At 42.3% G+C, this 18,709-nt stretch overlaps 1 protein-coding gene across 1 annotated transcript; it reads right to left on the bottom strand.

The window, feature by feature from the left end:
- Positions 1–4,386: 4,386 nt before the first annotated feature.
- CLK4 (CDC like kinase 4) lies at positions 4,387–16,393 on the bottom strand. Its single transcript, XM_074155380.1, has 14 exons — positions 16,277–16,393; positions 14,176–14,235; positions 13,378–13,535; positions 12,086–12,311; positions 10,781–10,871; positions 10,317–10,383; positions 8,510–8,626; positions 8,250–8,416; positions 8,054–8,148; positions 7,188–7,317; positions 6,760–6,842; positions 6,185–6,264; positions 4,825–4,912; positions 4,387–4,739 (listed from the first exon to the last, which is right to left on the bottom strand). Exons 2-14 carry the CDS (start codon positions 14,227–14,229, stop codon positions 4,602–4,604), a joined length of 1,494 nt encoding a protein of 497 aa, XP_074011481.1. The 5' UTR covers positions 14,230–14,235; positions 16,277–16,393; the 3' UTR covers positions 4,387–4,601.
- Between the last annotated feature and the right edge of the window lie 2,316 nt (positions 16,394–18,709).

Here is an 18,709-nt window from a genome sequence, read left to right as displayed (position 1 = left end):
CCCATCCCCCTTGCCTGTAAAAAGCCCCAAACCTAAACACCAGAGTCGGGGGAAAAATATAACCCTGGGATCAAGGGTAACTTCTCCCAGAGATTTGGTTTAGTTACGGAGAAGGGCGTCAGTGTGGATAATTGTCCTCCGAGTAGGAGAAACCTTTCAGCACTGAAATCCTTATTGAATAATTTCAGAAAACCCTGGGACTGAAAGTGAAGTAACCAGTTGCTGGTCTTCTCTACCCGCCATAAATCAGTTCAGCACCGCTGGACCACATGATACCCTGCGATAGACAGTCCAGATAACAGGGATCACGTTCATAAATTTCTAACAAGGAAATTATAGTCCATTACATCCAAAGATAAACAGTATTTAAGCGCTCGGGTTACCTTTGCCAGTGAATAGAACGAGGGAGAGAGTGGCGTGTTCTCAAAGATTACCCTGCTCGCCTTTCCACCTGGGGCATTTGCCCTGCTAAAAACCAGACGGGCTTTGCCCCGCCTCGCCCCACGGTCTCATTGACGGCAGCGGCAAGAAAAAGGGGAAAAAAAAAAAAAAAAAAAGAGTTTGGTAAAAGGGAGTAAGTTTTTCCAAAGGGGAAGTTTTTCCACAGGGGAAGCGAAGCCGGTGGCAGAGGGAGCGAGCCCGGGAGCTCCCCGCGCCGCAGCGGGACCGGAGCTCCCTCCCCAGGCTTCTCCCCCCGGTCCCGCCCGTGGGTGCCGCGGGGGCCACTCACCTCGCGGAAGATCCGCTCCACGCGCGGCTGCAGCGCGTCCAGCAGCGGCCCGTGGCCGGCGGCGCCCCGCTCCTCCAGCGCGGCCAACCGGCCCTGCAGCTCCGCCGTCTTGGCGCCCAGCAGCAGGGAGACGGCCACGGCGGTGAGGGAGAGGAGCAGGCAGAGGGCGGAGGTGGCGGTGCCGGCCGCGGCGGCGGCCCCGCTGCCCGCGCTCATCGCGCCCCGCTCCGCGCCGCTGCGCGGGGACCCGCTCGGCAGCCGCCCGCCTCCCCCCGCATCCAGCGCCCGCCCTGCGCGCTGCGCGCCCCGCCGCGGAAGTGGGGCCGGCAGCTGCGGAGCGGCCGCTTCTCCTCCGCTCGCCCCGCCGGCCCGGGTCTTAAACGGAGGAAGCGGGGGGTGGCGGCTCCCCCGCCGCCTCCCCCGCGCCGGGGAAGGGGGGGATGCTCCGAGCGCGGCCCGCCGCCCCCCATGGGGGATTTACGCCGAACAGATCCCACCCCCGCTGCCCGGCCCCCCCCGCGGGGACCGTTCCCCTTTTCCCTCCCCCCGGGGATGCCGGCGGTGCCCTGCGGGGCGCGGGCGGTGCGGGGCAGGGTGAGAGCCGGTGCGGGGTGCTGCGGGATCGGGCGCCCTCCAGCGGGGCCGGGGCGGGCGGAGCGGGAGCCCCCGGCCGGACAACGGGCACCCGGCCTCCCGCGGGGGGAGGCGCACCAGGCTGGGAAACGACCTCTCCCCCCCCACCCACCCCAACGAGCAGGACCTGGAAAAGGTGTCAACCGCTGGGGATTTTCGCTCCTTCTGTGCTACAGCCCCTGGTCGGGCTGCGAGGCGTGATCTGCAGAGCCTTCCACCACCGACACTTACCGATTTTACCCCAGGAAAGTGGCCCATCTGCTTCAGGGAGCCTCCGAAGGAGAGAAACTCCTTACACGAAAGCAGTTAAGTACCCCCAGATTTTGCCAAACACCCCTCGCTGCTACAGACTGCATCGCACCAACCCTTAGCTCACCTGTAAAACACCCCCAGATAACTTAATGCCTGTCTGGACTCTGAGCACGAACTATTCGAACCCAAAGCTAGTCTTCGCCTCTGGAAGTCCCTGCCCTTCTCGGAGCAACTCTTACTTCTCCAAGAGGTAGGTGAAGCCCAGGACAGAGTCAGAAAATGCTCGCAGGGCTGGTGACACTATCTGGTGACTGTGGTAGCGAAACACCCGCCTGCAGACCGCTCGACTGCTGTGTTGGACATCTACACTCCTTTTTTGTAGCCACTATTTCCAAAGCAGTTAGCCAGGCAAATCTGTGTCACCCGTGTCACAACTATTTCCTGCTCTTCCTCACATGCCTGAAGACACAAGGAAGAGAACTCCAGGTTTTTGTGAGCAATTCTCTTCCTTACCTTCCCCCCCCCCCTCCTTTCTATGAACCTGCTCAGACTTTGCTTATGAGCTCCATCGATCGCACACACAGAACCATCACCATGGGGGAGCTCCCAGGGCACAAAGCACCTTGTCCTCAAAGGCGTCAGGAGAACCTGAGCCCTCCTTACACCAGAGATGACCCCCATGAAGGAAGGACCGATCACAACCGTAAGCTGCTAAACCCTCCGCCCAGAACTATCTAACCCTTTCCTGTGAAGTCGAACCTCCCGCTCAGCTTCTGAAGTTCTGGACCTCGTACGTTGTTTGCACTTCAGAGGCAAAGCCTGCTCCGTTCACTTAAAAATAAACCCCAGCTTTACTTTGCCTTATCATCCGTGTTTGATAACCCACGTTAACGACCCGTTATGGAAATACACGCTGTCGGTCTGCCTGGCTCAACCATTCCCATTTACAGGCTCTATTTCTAGAGCTAAAAATGAGAAGAGTGGCGAAAGACGCGAATGGATAACTATTTTCCAACAGCTACAGGCAGTTAGTACAAAAATCTCATCCCTAGTAAAGACAAACCACCACCACCCCCCCCCGAGGGGCAGAGGGCAGGAAGAATCAGACCTGTTAGACACAGACCCCCCCCGGCTGCTCCCCCGGGAGCCTCGGGATCCCGGATTTGTGCCCCTTCAAACTAACACTGCTTTTGTACACACCCTAAGGCCTGCAAAACTACTCAGCGCCTCGCTGCAGATGCCGTATTCATCTCAACAGCACGTTTTTTTAAGTTTATGGGGAGGAGGAAAGTGGATTTTAACAGGTTTTTATAACACTTTTTTTTTTTTCCTTTAGCAAGTGCAATGCACTTTAGTAACTACATTAACAAAGGCTAGCGCTACTCCTTAAGCAAAAGTACACAATCTTTCCCTAATTTTGATAGAACTGTTTTATAGCTACAGTTTTACAGTTATAACAGCACATAAACTCTTCCCCCCCCCCCCCCCCCATCTGCCTTTGATTTGCATTGCTCAGCTGATAGGCTCAGCCAAGTGCTTTGCCTCTGGAGGTGTGGGAAGAAGCGAGGGAAGGAATTCACTCCTGTCCTCCCGTGGTCACCGCTGCCCTGGAAGGTACCAGCTGTTACGTTTGCTGTCACGCAGAGAAGAAACAATGATGTAAATATCAACATCCCAGGAAGGAGGGTGTCTATTATGAGACAGAATCGCGCACGGCAGGTGGCACTGCTTACAGAAGATAAGCTTTCAAAGCCCGGTCCCGGCTACGTTCTACCCCCAAGCCAGAGATATGCGTGCCTGAAGCCTCTTGCAAATTAAGCCTCCTCCACATCAGCGGAACAAGGACATCGGTTTAAAACCTTACCGTGCATTAGGACTTACTCAGCAAGCACAAAACCTGAAGTCAGGCTCCTGCGGAGCTGAAACAATTTACTGTTTCCTTAAGAAAGCCTTGCGTGGTAAAAGCCAGAACCGCAATAAAAGGCCACAACTTACACATTACACCTACACGGACAGCCTGGACGAACCCCACCACGGGTCCTTCCTCCTGCTCAGAGAGCCGTCCAGGCTGTGTCACACGGGCTAAGGGAGCCTTGAGCAAGACCAAGAGAACATCAACTTAAACAGGGAAGAGCAAAAACTACCAAAGTGCATTAAAGGGGCTTGGAAAGCAGTGCCATTTTCTTCTCAACTCGGCATCCGAGTTCAGAGTCTCAACTGAGAATCCATCCTTCTCCTTCCTGTGTTACAGTCCGATAACAGCGTTTCTCAGTTGCCAAGGTTACTAACCAGTAACTAGAGATCAAGCTCTACAGAAATATGAAGACTTCAGGATAACTTTGTTACTATTGCAAGAGAAGGGCTTAACTGTACCACAACTCTGCAGCGTGTGTTTTTCTCCAGGGGCAGTACAGTCCTTTCAAAAACCTTATGAGAACGCTGGAAATTCAATGGATCAAAATGATACTGTAAATATGTTACTTTTCAGACCTTAACAAAAAAAACTACCTATAAATACTTAACAGTGAAAGCATCGGACAAAATTCCAGAGACAAATTAGCAGCCACCAAAGAGATACCTACTTCGAACACACACTGCTTCCAACCACGTTTCAGAATGCTGTCACCAAGTACTACACAGCACGACCAGGCAGCCTTAGCCCTTCACATCTTTTCTTTATGACTAATAAAAGGAAGGTAGTTCTCAAGTCAGATGCTTAACTAGCCCCATCTGCAAAAGGAGATGGATAGTTTCAAAGAGAAACCCATTTTCAAAAATGAAAATTACTTTTATTTTTCACTTCGATACCCATAAGACTACAACAGTTCAACAAGGTAAACGTAACAGTTATACAAAACATATATAACTATTTACAGGCTTAACTGTACAAAATAATTTAAAGTTTACAAAAGTTTCATGCAACCTCTGTTGACTGACACAGTCTAGGAAATCTCCCTGGAGAAGCATAAAAGATCTTCAAATGTATTTATTTATTTAATGGTTCAAAAAAAGGATGCTGCAAGGCTTCATCAAGAGTAATTCTTTTGGCAGGGTCATATTCCAGCATCCTGCGAACAAGGTCAAACAGACTCTGATGATCCGTGTCTTGGCAATGCATGAATTCCTGAAAGAAGGAAAAAAAGGAAGTATTTTAGAGAGATCTTTCACAACTGCCAATCGCACAAAATGATAAAAATGCTGTCTCCTACCTTTAAGGGCTTACAGCGTCTCCGAACATATCGTCCTGCAGAGCTGTGTTCATCCCAGTCCAATTGATCGTGGTGAAAATAATGCTTTCTGCATGACGAGGAAAATAATTTTAAAATAGCGCCAGTGTGTAAAGTTCTAAGTTACGTAAAAAGTGGTCCTGCACATCTGCATCTGGGAGCTACCATCTCTTTTAGCTAATATTTATTCAGAGACCTGTTGCTTTTATATTCTCATTGTCACATTATATAGAAAGCAGATCCTTCGGTACCCCAATCACCAACCCAGCCACTGAAAACATGTTTTCCATTACTGACATTTAAAGAAATGGATGCTTTCAGGTGTTCCAAGAGAACAACTCGATCTCATCTGCTAGTAACAAAGTCAGCTTGTCAAGCTATCAACTTCTAAAAAACACTTCTTATAAAATATGCAGTGTTAAATAGTTGCTAACCACTTAAAAAAAAATCAGGTATTCCTAAATGTCTTCAAAAACCGTACTGTCGATACATGAGACTACCACTGCAAACCAAGTTCTGACAAATCCACACCTCAGCATCGCATTAAACACTGCTATATAAGTAGCATCTTATTTTTTAATACTACCCGAATCCATTCCAATTGCAGCTTTCAAAGTTTTTTCTCATTTTTTTTAAAATGCATTATCAATCAGCTGGAAAACTGTAAAAAACTAAATACACCACCCAACCCAGAATTATTGGAAATCTACTATAACACGAGTGACAGGAATATCTAGATTAGCTGGCAAGAGGACAACTTGTTTCAGAAAGAGAATGGACCATCAAGTCTCATGAGCTCTAGATTTTGGACATCAGGGTTAGGGGAAAATCCCATGCTGGCTGCTTCTCCTGGCAATGGAGGTGGGAACCTCCTGCTGCATGTAGTTGTCTTTGAGGAAGAAGGAAAGATCACTGCAGCATGTGCCTGAGGGATATGAAGGGACAGTGGAAGAGGCTGGCAGCTGTATTAGCAAGACAGGACCCTCTTTTTCCTCTCAATATAAATGTGGTCGCAGCAGGTTCTTTATTCTCACAGTTTATAGAAAAATGGGTGTCTAGTCCTGTTGTGGTGACCATACCAAACTTAGCTTTAAAGACTCTGAATATTCATACTCAGTTATTGTTCAAGAGGCTGACATTTAGACTAAAACCTGAAAAGAGGACTACTGTCAGCTGTTTAATTCACCTAAATCTGACACGATTTCTTGCAACAGAGTAATAGGTAACGAGAAGCCTGCAACTCTTTCTTGATCTTCAGAAGCTCACGGCTAACAATGAAAACGTTAAAGACTTCTCTTATAAGAGGAAAGTATTAGGCAACTTACTTCTATGACAAACTTACCTGGATTTCTTGATCATGTGAGTTGGCAGAGGCCCTAGTATTCTTTCCATCATTGCCAAGTGCTCTTTACTATCATGTGTCTGTGGAAAAAGCAGTGAATACACTTAACACATTTTTCTACTCTCAGCCTCTTGGTAACAACACTCATCTACAAACAGGGTGTTTGCTGGAGTACCATCGCAGTATCTTTATACATCATTACCTTAAATTATTACAAATAGATCATGCAGTGCAGCTTGTTATAGAGCACTTTCCACAGTTAAGATGGACCCTGAACAACAGAGTTCATACACTAAGTTTTGTACATTTTATTTACTCTTATTGCAATAGCATCCTCAGAATCTAGACAGGCTTCGTCACCCAAAAAGCCACAAGAGATCATCTTATGTAGTCTGAAGGATGTATCCCAGACATCAAATTACCATATACACATGCTGTCTTTCCAATCTCAGGTACATAACCTTCAAAAAGCCTGTAAGATCATGCCTTTTACAGTAATAGTTAAGTACACGTCATTAAAAGATGAAATCAGTAGTCTGGTAACAAAACCGTTCAATTTGATTTTATCTACATACCTGAAACACTGTAAATCCCAGGTAATACTCAATTAGAATACACCCAATACTCCAAACATCACAAGGCTGAGACCAACCCAGTGCTGCAAAAGAGGCAAAGTTTACATGTTACTTTTTAATACATTCTCAAAACTTGTAATCCACAAAGCATATGCCCAGTTTCCATGCATTTACTGATGCCCATTTTCCCCTCAACACCTCTCCTAAAACCTTGGTGGGAGAGGAACTCATTTGGACTTTGTTTTTTAGAGTACTGCTAAAATAGTTTAGACTATTTCTTTTACTGTTTAGTCTCAAGAATTCTAACATCACAATCTGTGAGAGAGGACTTTATTATTAGAAGCACGAGCAACTGCTCCAGTTTATGAAGTAAAGGCATCTGAATGAACCGTAATTAACTGTCAGAAGGTTTACAAGCCTTTACTGACCTAAAATAACCTCAGGAGCTCTATAATGTCTTGTAGACACTAGTGTGCTGTGATGCTCATCATCAAAAGTTGCACTTCCAAAATCAACGACTTTGATGTCTGTGTTCTTTAAAGTGCGTTCATCTCGCTTCTGCAAGAAAATCAAAATGCTATTTGTTAGTGTATTTTAAAGGCATGCTTAGGCAAAAGGTATACATGACATTATTTCATCTTCAAAATATCAGTTAACATAAAACATTAAAAATTAAACCTATGTAAAAGAACACTCCTTCCAAATACATCAATTCTTATTCAGCTCAAGGTCTAAGAAAGAGGAGCTGGTAACAAAGTGACTGAATCTGAATACTCCAAGCAACTGAGCGAAGGCCTTTCCCACAGTAACAGAGCTCCTTTCCTCTTTTATTAACCCTCAAGTTAACTTCAGTTAGTTGTTACCTTAATTTTTTCTATCTATTGGTGCATATACTCATTTATGTAATTTTAGCTCTAAAATAAAAAAAATAAAATCAAGCCTTATGCATAAGCTAGAGAGAGACTGAAGTCCATATTGCTTCTCTGTCTCAAATAGGTTTTTATACTTTGAAAAAAGATCAGCAACATGAAAAGAAACTTGTACTTCGGTCACCACTACAAGTGATTTGCGCAGACGAGTTCCCATCCTAACATCATGTCTTCGTGTTTTATTCAGTTTAGTTTGAATCAAAGCAAAGTTACTTCCTTAGCAAAAAGCCAGCACATCTCAAAGAGCATAAAAAAATTCAAGGAAACATCACTTGATGTTTCTACACAGACTTTTTTTTAATAAAAGTTTAGATGAAGACAGAAGTAGCCCGACTCAAGTTGGGAGAAACAAAGAACAAACTTACCATTTTGGCATTGTACTTCACTATGTAATCAGACTCCACAAACAAAATATTTTCAGGCTTTAAATCAGTATGAGTTAGTTTATTATGGTGTAAAACTAAAAGGAAAAAAAAAGAACAGTATGTCGTAATTAATCCATTTCTTTCCTAAAGAAAAAAAAAAAGAATATATGTGGTAAGAGTATTGAGATTTACTTACAGTTTATAGATTGGCAGATTTGATAAGCCATATTTCTAATGTCATTAATATGAAATGGCAGAAAGCTGTTTTCCTTAATGAAGTCGTAAGTACTAAGTCCCAGTAGCTCAAAAACAATGCAAACATGGCCATGATGATCAAACCACTCCAGCATCTGGACGCAGCGGCTTAAAAAAGAAACAAAAACCAAACCAAATGAAAATTTAATTTATTGAATAATTATCTTCTGCAAATCCGTAGTATTCTAATTTTATACTTACAAAGTGCTGCTTGGATCCATGGTGTTTAAGTGTTCCAACACCTGTATTTCTGAACGGGCTGCTTCCCGGTATCTACCAACATTTTTCACAATTTTAACTGCTACATGCATTCCTCTCCTTTAAAAGAAAGTAAAGCATCACAAACTGAGCCAATTATTGTTTAAAGACCAACAACCCCAAAGCAGCTCGATTTTAATAAAAAAAATACAGGAAGTTTAAAGGTCACAGAGAATTTTGAGTTGTATTACGGGAATTTGTCTTAAGCACACTGCACTTAACCAGAACTGTTTTTATGAAGAAATGCAATACTGATCTTTCCTTTGTCAAATACTCATAGCATAAATTAACTACTTCTCAGTCTTACTGTCTCATCTGAGGCAGAATAAATATCAGGAATCCACCTGCAACGTGATTAAAAAAGTTCAGCAAAGTTCTCATTTGAGGAAAGCACTGCAAAAATCTGGCATTTTTTCCTGCAACTTGCAGAACTTGTTCTGGTTCTTTTCCAGTTCTCCTATGGCATCAGGGGAATTGAATAACTTCTGAAGTTTAGATTCTGAGTATTGTGTACCAGTGAAAACTGACCTGCACTCACCGTAACATTCAAAATGTAAGGCTGTTACTGAAATGGAACACAGATACACATCGTTCAATCTATCCTATTCAGTGACAGACAATTTTTAATCGTCTCTATATTTAGACTCCAATGACTTAAGCATACAGTCTCTCCTCACAACATGATCTCAAGCTCCTGAACACACTTATTTTGTGAAACGACACAACAAACAAACCAAAGGCAGAGGAAAAAAAACACTAAAACCATGTCACAGAACTGCAGATATAAAACATAAGGTTATGTGTTAAAATAATCTGAGGTTTACTGTTTAAATCTCCTAGCACATACAGAAGTAGTGGAAACACAGTAATTTTCTTCTCCTCCACCAAACACATCATTACCATTCCATCAAAAAAAGATTGGATACTGGAGTACTGTGCATTCAGTAAAAGTTCAAAGGATAATTCTGATTATGGAGACAGAGGAGAGAAATTTACAGCTCAACCAATTCCATGCAGTTGCTTTCACTAAGAATCAAAACTACTTTCTCAGCATATCATTGCACCATCTTCTCAGTCTCCCAGATCAATTCTGCACTCCTTACATACCCTCAAATTCTCTAGTTAAGGCAACAGCACTTGTAGAACCAATAGAAAAACATAATGAAGCAGAACATAGTTCTCCCTCTTCAAAAAGGGTGGATGACATCTATTTAGTAATTAGTAGTTTGCACCATGCAGTTATATAGTTTGCATAGAAAAAAACTAAAATCAGGACAGTTATAAAAAGGTTTATTTTTCAAATAAACCATTTCCAGGCAGGTATTTCCCAAGAAAAACATAGTTAAAGAAGTGTATTGTTGTTAAAGACAGATTCTCAAAAAAAGAAATTTTCTCAGAGGAAAAACAAAGTCTATATAAAATCTTGTATGAAGTCAATACCACAAAAGGGCCTTTCACAGAGCAACAGGAGAAACAAAACACATTTTTAGTATTGGAAAAGATGACTGAAGAACCTTAAAAACTATCAGAGACAGATTGGTATCCCCTGAAAATCCTTAAACATTTTCAACTAGAAATAAGCTTAAAAGGTAGCTCTCAAAACCAGTATAATTTCTTTCCTAAATATACTGCAACACTGCAATTGACTGTGCTTAAAGTCAATTAAAGAAAACATCCCTGAGCCTTAATTTCTGAGCTAAGGGGTGTCTTCTGTCACGAGATCCACTTATAAAAGATAATCGACACTTACATATCATGATCTATGCACTCCACTACTTTTCCAAAAGCTCCTTCTCCTAAAGTTGCAACAATTTCATCTAAAAAGAACAAACACAAGTTAGAATTATATAACAATTCAAACAAGAACGAATATTATTAATGTAGATTTAAAAATGTGCCATTACAAAAGCATAATTACTTTAAATCTCAGCATCTGAATGCATTATTTTATTGGACAGGTGTCATGAAAACAGTTAGCCAAAAAACTATCTCTTGTTCTAATCTCAAGATTCAAGTTCAGTTACTAATTGGAACTTTTTGAACACAGTATTTAAATTCTACAGAAAAGAAGATATGCAAAAAAACAAAAAAGCACAAAAAAAAACAGAACAAAAAGAGCAATGAAGATTTCTTTAGCCCCCCTCCTCTGACATACTATTCTAAACAGATTTTTTGCTGAAAAGTTTTTAAAAAGTGTTGAAAAATGTTCTATACATCTTGCTCTTAGAACGTCTCCACTTTCACAGATCAGGTGACCCTCCTCATCATCCTCTACACTCCTGGATCTTTTCCTTCGGTGACTCTTCTGGAAACGGCACCAAGATCGTCCAGCCAATCAATATATCAGAGTGAATTCAGGGCAGAATACGCAATTCATTCAGCGGGGAGATATTCAGGCATTCAGTTACACACCAGGCCACGAACAGTTGGCAGGAGCAATTTCAAATTCAGTCCCCAGAAATTCACAGGGCACAGTTTATGTTACAGAAGAAAAACATGGCAAGGAACAGATTTTCAGATAAATACTTAAAGTGATAAAGCAACAGAAAAAAACAACACAATTTTGTCTCTCAAACAGTGGCATAACTGAAGACAGATTAAGAATGCAACATCACTATTTCTAATACTTTGCTAGCAAATAGCAACAAACAGTATTTATTTACATATCTAAGCTTACAGTCAGGTGAAACGTTTCTTTTCTCTAAAACATACATTTTATATAATCTAAACATTAAAATATATCATGTAATTTTACTTCTCTCATGTTTAGAGAGAGAAGAAAAATTATTCTGAAGTCCTCAATTTGGACTGTATAATCTAATACAATTTGCTGTTTTCTATTGCAGAAATGCGACATAAAACACCTGGAGCTGAAGATGTATCAGTGTGTATCATGTCAATACTAAGAAATTGAGAGAGCATGCCTTCAAAGGAGGCAAGCAGCAAACTTATCCCATCTTCAGTAAAACATTAGCTACCATTAGCCAGGCACTTGGCTTATCAATTTTCTGGAATCAGGTATAGAACTGTAGAGTTTGTTCTTACCAATTTACCAGACATGCACGTTTCATAGCTCCAATTAAGCTTACATTAGAAAGGCATGTCACTTCAATTACTTTTACTAATAGGATGTATGGAAACTCACAGTCCACCTGAGAAAACACAGTTCACTATGCTGTAACACCAAAAAGGGACAACTGTACTTTGAGATAGGATAGTTACCTGTTTTCAATTCTGAGACAACATTTTTTCTGATTAATCCCACAGATTTTTAACTACTGGCCGCCTCTGTTCCCATTGTATAACTAGTACTAATGATAATGCCACCCCCCACCCAACACTCTGATCCAAAAGGCTTAAGAACATATTTATATGCTCATAAACGGACTCAACTACAAATCCTTTTTTAATAATATAGTATTTCTTAAAGTACTGTGACCAGGAATTGAAATTCTAACACTCACTTAAGACGTCTATTACCACTAATTCATTAATAGTAAAGTTAAAAATTACTCATACCGAATGCGATTGGTGACTGGAGCAATGATGCCTCTTATGCTTCCTTTTATGACTACTTTTCCTGCTCCGACCAGAGGATTTGCTATAGTGATGATGGTGACTCTTTTCATAGTCTCTGTGATAATGCCTGTGGTCATATACTTCACAGAAGTCATTTCTGTATTCCTCAACATATCTCCGGTCGTGATGGTCTCTTTCATCTATGGCTCTATCGTCCAAATAATGACTGAAAATATATTTTAAGTGAATGTTCTCCACTTCAAAAACTTGAGGTTCCAACAAGATAAGTGACTTGAGCTGAGTTACAGAGTTACATGGTATGTCTTTACATCAAGAATGTTTTCTAATTGACTCCCTCCCCAAAAACAGCGAAGCTTTTGATGTTACTTTATTAGGAATCTAACATTTGTCAGTCTCAAATACATCGCAGCCATCCACATGAACAACATATAATTCGTCCACAGTTTGAACAGTAAGAAAGAAACTCAGACTCAAAAAGGAGAAACGCTTCCTAAAATATACTAATTACAATCTCCAAAGTCACAGGATAAAACTCCATACAGCAACAATCCCTTTCTATGCTTTCAAGGCTCAAAGTGTTAAAATGGAAAAATAAAAACTGGAGACTGAAATAAGTAGCATTAGTCTTAGTGCTCTGCATTAAACATTAAAATCCTCAGAGAGTATCTGGATCAAGGATCTTCTGCACAGAAAAAAAACCTTTAAGAAAGCTGCTGAGGCCAAGAGCCTCCATATTGCTGTACACCTACCCCTCCCAGCATTTTATAAGCATAAGCTTTTAAAAGAATTCCATGGGGTCTTCTTCTCAAGGAAAAAAAAAAAACCAAACCAAAAACAAGAACAGAAAAAACACATCTTTCCAGTGAAGGCAATTTAGGAAAAAGGCAAACCATCTCCAAATTAGTAAGAGAAACTCATACTTACCATTGTATTAAATGATTTAACAAACCTTCTCTTCCTTTTGTTCACATTAAGTAAATTAAAAGGCATACTTTTTACTTGAAATGTAATACTGAATGTATTCAATACACCAATACTAAACTGACAACAGTGAAATGAACTACTAACATTTACTGGTTTTTATTAAAGAATTTCTATTTTATGTTTCAGGTACTGTGTTAACAAAACCAACTACCTCTTAAGCTTGTCTTAAAGTGAGCCAAACCTTAAGGAATTGCCAACTTTGGGCACTCAAAAACTCTTATCCTGAAAATATATTTATTGTAGACACAATAAGAAACATCAGCGCTACTCAATTCAGAGTCTTATACCTTTCTGAAATGTGATTTGGTTTATAGTGCTTGCTTTCTTGTCCACTGCTGTGGGACCTTTTCCTGCGCTTACGGCTGCTACTGTGCTTTCTTTGATCCCAGCTCTTTCTGTCGTCCCATTCAGGACAATGAGATTGCTTTGAGTGACGCATCTGCGACTGAAAAAAAAGAAATCAACAAAAACACATAAAAGACAAAAGCATTAACACTGGTATCTGCAGATGCAAGTCAACTACTGTAATTTGATCAAATACAACTGAACTAGAAAGAACCATTTCCTCAATTTTTTTGTCCTCAGCTTCCCCACATATTATTTTGGTTTGGCAAATAGACGTAGCTTGCTCATCCTAACACTGTTACGAAACACAAATCAAGATTAAATAGGCCAACTCATCTTCACCTAATAGCTTCAAACAGGTCATAAAGCGTTGTTTTAAATAAACTCTCAAGTGACTAAACAGAATAATTTCCTTAAGGAGTCTTCTGTTAGAGAGAGGCCTTAATCTTCAAATATCCTCTCTGACAAAATCTGAATTTAGCTCTTCATACTATATTGTACATAAATTACTACATGGAAGTCAAACGTACAATTAGTCTAAAACCTTCTCTCACAAATCTGTTTACAGATCACTGTTAAATAGACACTTTTTGAAGTTTTCGCGACTATCACAGTGAACTCCGACATATTAACATATAATTCTGTAGTACTATGAGCCAAGATACAGTTTTTAAACCCTATTAGCATGCAAGTATGAGGGTGCTTTATAATTAAGCTGATTCGCCAATGACAAAACCCACCAACTTCTGCTGCTGGATCTCAGATGCAGGAATTCTGTGTTCAAACAGGTACATGCACAACTGAGAAAAAAAAAAAAAGGAAGGTAAAGCACAGCTATAGAATTAAGAGTATAATAAAACCAACCATCATTTGTTTACTCTTCTTTCACAGGAGTTTTTGAAAATAAGAATAAACTACGTAGCTATTTCAGTATATTTTGAAGAAAGAACTAACACAGGACAAATAAAAGTTTCCCATAGTAAGCACTGACAGCAAGAAAAGTAGTTTAAAAATAGACAGCACTAAAAAAAAATAAATATCACTATTGTGTAAAGTTACACAGAACAAAGTTGGTCACCTCTATACCAACTGGAGGCATTAAGAAGCAAACTTTTAGAACATGTAAGTGGTAAGCCTGTTCTGAAAAACACATTTTCTGATACTTTCGTAATATTTTTGACAGGCTGGTAGTTAAAAATAAACCACAACTGACACCTGCACCAATGCTTTTTCACAGAAATCTGTTTTTAAAATACAAATAAAATGGAATCAGAGTGACAAACTGTGCAAAAATAAGTGACTGGTACACCCTTTGAGTCAGTCATGATCTAGGTCTCCTAAAAAATTTTCTTCACTTACGATATGTTAATAAGAAATAAAAATACTAATATATTGAATGCCTGAAGGATAAAGACAAAATTAAAACCAATTATTGTTTCATTTACATGGCTGAATTTCTTCTTACCCAGCTCCAAAGCCATTTTCCTCTATTTTCAGCCTACATAACTCAAATTATGAAACACACTCAGGCTTCAGTTATTTTACTTTTGAGGTGAAGAGTTCCCACACTCAGTTATAGGCAAACTAAGGATTTTATTCAGGATTGCCTTTTTCTTTTTCTTCCCCATTTGGCAGAAGACAGGCTGCATTAAGGTTCTATAGTGGACAAATATCTAAATAAATATCTAAATAAATTCACCATTTAAGCGTCATGCAGAGGGGGGGTTGGGAGTGTGAAAAGATGGACATTTGGCACAGAAAACTAGAGAAAAGGTTTAGCTGAAGACTAACTGCTGCCTAACCACGGTTAAGTGCACACAGAATTACTGGAATTAAGGCAGAAGTTGCCAATTCTGCCCCTAAAGGAGCCAAGTAAATGCAAATGAAGAGGAAATCGTTAGAATCGGTCTATGCAAGGCCTGAAGTGTCCACAATCCATTTTACAGTAGGAGCCACCTTAAGATTTTTTGACTATCGTGCACTCCCTCTAAATTTATGCACCGAAGCGCTTCGATTATGTAATACTGACAGCTGACACGAACATATGCATTCCTATACGGCATGTGGTCCTACTCCATATCACAGGCCGTTTTCACTCCCACATTTTGCCATAAGGATCCTCAAATAGGAACCATGGACCTTTTGTAAAAGATCCACACGTAAAGCGCGTCAGGAAGGCCACAAACGTCCTGCCATAAGCTGCCTACGCAGCAATTTCTAAATGTCTCTCCTCGAAAACTTGGCAGGCTGTACGAAACGGAGGAGGTCAAAGGCTTATTCTTTTGAAATGACCAAAGTCCTCCGGGCCAGGCCGATCTGAGCCCCTGGGGCCCAGACAGGCAAGAGCAGGTCCCACAAAAGACACACACTACCCCAACCCACGGCCACTGCCACGCCGGCCTTCCCTCGGGAGGCCTCTGAAACCGGGGGGAGGGGACGACGACACCCCCGTGAAGGCCGAGCTGAGCAGCCGAGCTGCCCTCCACCCCCCACCCTCTCCCCAAAGTAACTACCACACACGAGGCCCCAGCTCTGCCCGCCCTCCTCCGCCCCCCCCCCCCCCCCCCGGCACCTCCCCAGAAGCCTTCTTCCCCCTGACGGGGGGGGTGTCCTGTACCGAGAATCCCTCCTCCCACCCTAACACCTCCTCAAACAACGCCTCACGCAGGCCTCTACCCTCATCCTGCTCCCCAGGCCGCAGAGGCGAAGCGACTCGAGCAGCCCCCTCCCCCAAACCCTCTGCTCCCCCCTCTGCTTCAGCCCCCTAGAAACGTAAAGGAGAAAGGAAAAAAGCGAAGATAAGAAAAAAGCCCGAGGAGGAAGGCCACTCCCGCCACTTACAGCTCAAAAAAAACAGGCGAGCGAGCCCCGTGTCCGCCCTGCGCGCACAAACAAAATGGCGGCCGCGACCGAGCGCGCAGAAACCGCTTCCTCTTCTCCCCCTCTCGCGTCTTCTCTGCGGCGTGACGTCAGACGCACAAAGGACAGGCCCCGCCCCTCTGCGGCCCCGCCCCGGCCCTGAGGCCCTGCTCCCGTCACAGAGGCCGCCACGGCCGGCCCAGCGTACACCCCTCGGCCTGGCTTTTCCCCGCGCCCCTCTGAGAGGGGAAACCTCAAAGGAGCTGAGGCCTTGTGGTTTGGGGACCCAAATTCATGCAGGGGTTCAAGCAGGGAGGTCGGGTTCAAAGGTTGCCACCGAGCGGCGGGGCCGCCCTCTTCTGGCGCCCAGCGTAGCCTCACATCACACTTCCTCCTAAGGAACTCGCCAAACGTTGTGTTTTAAGCAGTTCGGTGTCCAGGTTGATTCCACTGTTAGGCCTGACTTCAAGCTCACGCTAATTGTTTAAGGTAAGTCCTGGGGGAGTCATTCCTGCGTGATGCTAACAGGCCGTACAGTAAAAAAAAATAATAAAATTGATGATCTGCTCAAGTCTGCAAGTTACAACTGCCCCGTTGTTCCCTGAGTAATTGCTCTGACCGCTGAAGAGAGTTTGTGAGTTGCTGCGTGCAAGCAAATGGATGTTCCCTTGTCTCCGGAACAGGTCTGGGGTGGCCGCAGTGATGTGAGGAAGGCGGGGAGCCAGGCCTGACCGTCTGGGCCTTCCACTGCTGGTGCACTTACTCATTCATACCCCTAAAAATGTAATGTGGGGAGTCAAGCTCAGTCGTGTGCTTCCAGCAGAGAGAAACGCTCGCCCTGAGAAAAGCAAAACCCTGGTGTCCCAGGTCTGCGTTAATGCAGTACGGTACAGTGGAAAAAATATTATTACCAACTCCTCTAGCAGTCATTCAGACGGAGAATTGTAGTAAGCCCAAAGAGATTGTTTTAAAGCAAAAGGAGGCAAACGCAACACAAGGTGAAAGTGGAACTGAAACGCAAGCTTCACATTTATTAGCTCATGTTTTATCCGGGGAAAATTACAAATCTCGGAAGGCTAATGGATAAATTGAAAAAATCATGAACTCAGTGACTGAATAATTTTAGCAAGTTTTACTTCTAATACAGTAAGATTTTGCAACTGAAGCAAAACCCAGAATACCTAAGGTATAGTGTAAGTGTACTTTTTATTGAACGAGTGCTGGTGTCTTTTTAATGTCAGTCCCCCAAAGTATTAGCAAATAGTACTAAAATGCAAACATACATTTGGTTTTGTGTTTTTAAAATTTCCATTAAAATTTGTTTGCCAGTGAGCTTAAGATAAGCATTTAAAAGCAGTTTGCACTGAAGTGAAAATCCTGTTTCTCTTCTTCGTTTGTTTTTTGGGGTTTTTTTTGAGAGAGACTAAGATACGGAGCACTGATGGCTGTTTGTTGCTACGTGGTTTTTTTAAAAACCTTTTAACCTCATAGTCCTTGTCATACATCAAATCTGTCAATGCCAAATATGGCTTTGGTGCCAGTGGTTTACTGTTTCTCATTTAGCATGTAAATGATTGGTTATTATTTATAAAACTAGCTATAACATCTGCAAAGTGTTAAGAGTTTTCCCAACACCCGCTGATACAGCCCCCTGCCTGAGGAATTCTCTCAGACCGAAGCAGCAGAAAAAAGATAGAGGAATAAAGTTAAATACAGAGAGTGAGCATGCACAGGGGAACATGCCTGCATAAGTGTTGGGAACATGCAGAAAAATACCCGTTGACCTGACACTGACCAACTGTGCCAGATAATTACAGTTTCTCACTGATTTCTTATTCCAAGAGGAATGTCTAGGAAGAGTACCTGGATTTTATGGAAAGTTCCTTGCTGATGACAAAGCAGTAGCTAGGATCCCTGGCAGGGGGGAGAGGATGGGATGTGGCAGGATCATGTTATCCGCCTTCCTTGCCTCATTGCCCCTTCTAGGGTTTTACTAGGTCTTACCTTTGCTATTTTTGTCTTCCTGTATAAATAGATGACAGGCCCTCTGACAGGGTACAGCAGCTCTGGGACGTCCCATTTAATGGGAAAAAGTAAGCTAATGCTGAAGAGACTATCGGAACTGACTATCTTGAAGCAGGAAAATTTTGGTTCTGGGGTATTTTACTTCTCTCCTATCAGGAAGAAGGATCTTCAGCCTGGAATAGAAGAAGGAAAAATAACTATTGTTCATTATGAAAATGCAAGGAATGGGAGCTAGTAAAAATGTGTAATTTTCAATCAGAGGTTTTCAGCTGACAATTGAAAGAGGAACAAATCTATCAGGAGAATAATTAACTTTTCGTTTGAAACTGTTGTGAACAAAACTGTGTAAAGGTTGTACCACCTTCACATCAAACATACATAAAGGAAAGA

Source organism: Numenius arquata, chromosome 11, assembly GCF_964106895.1.
Source record: "Numenius arquata chromosome 11, bNumArq3.hap1.1, whole genome shotgun sequence".
In the NCBI taxonomy this organism is placed as follows: domain Eukaryota; kingdom Metazoa; phylum Chordata; class Aves; order Charadriiformes; family Scolopacidae; genus Numenius; species Numenius arquata.
Note: the sequence above shows the minus strand (reverse complement) of the source record. Positions and strands in the feature narration are given on the sequence as shown.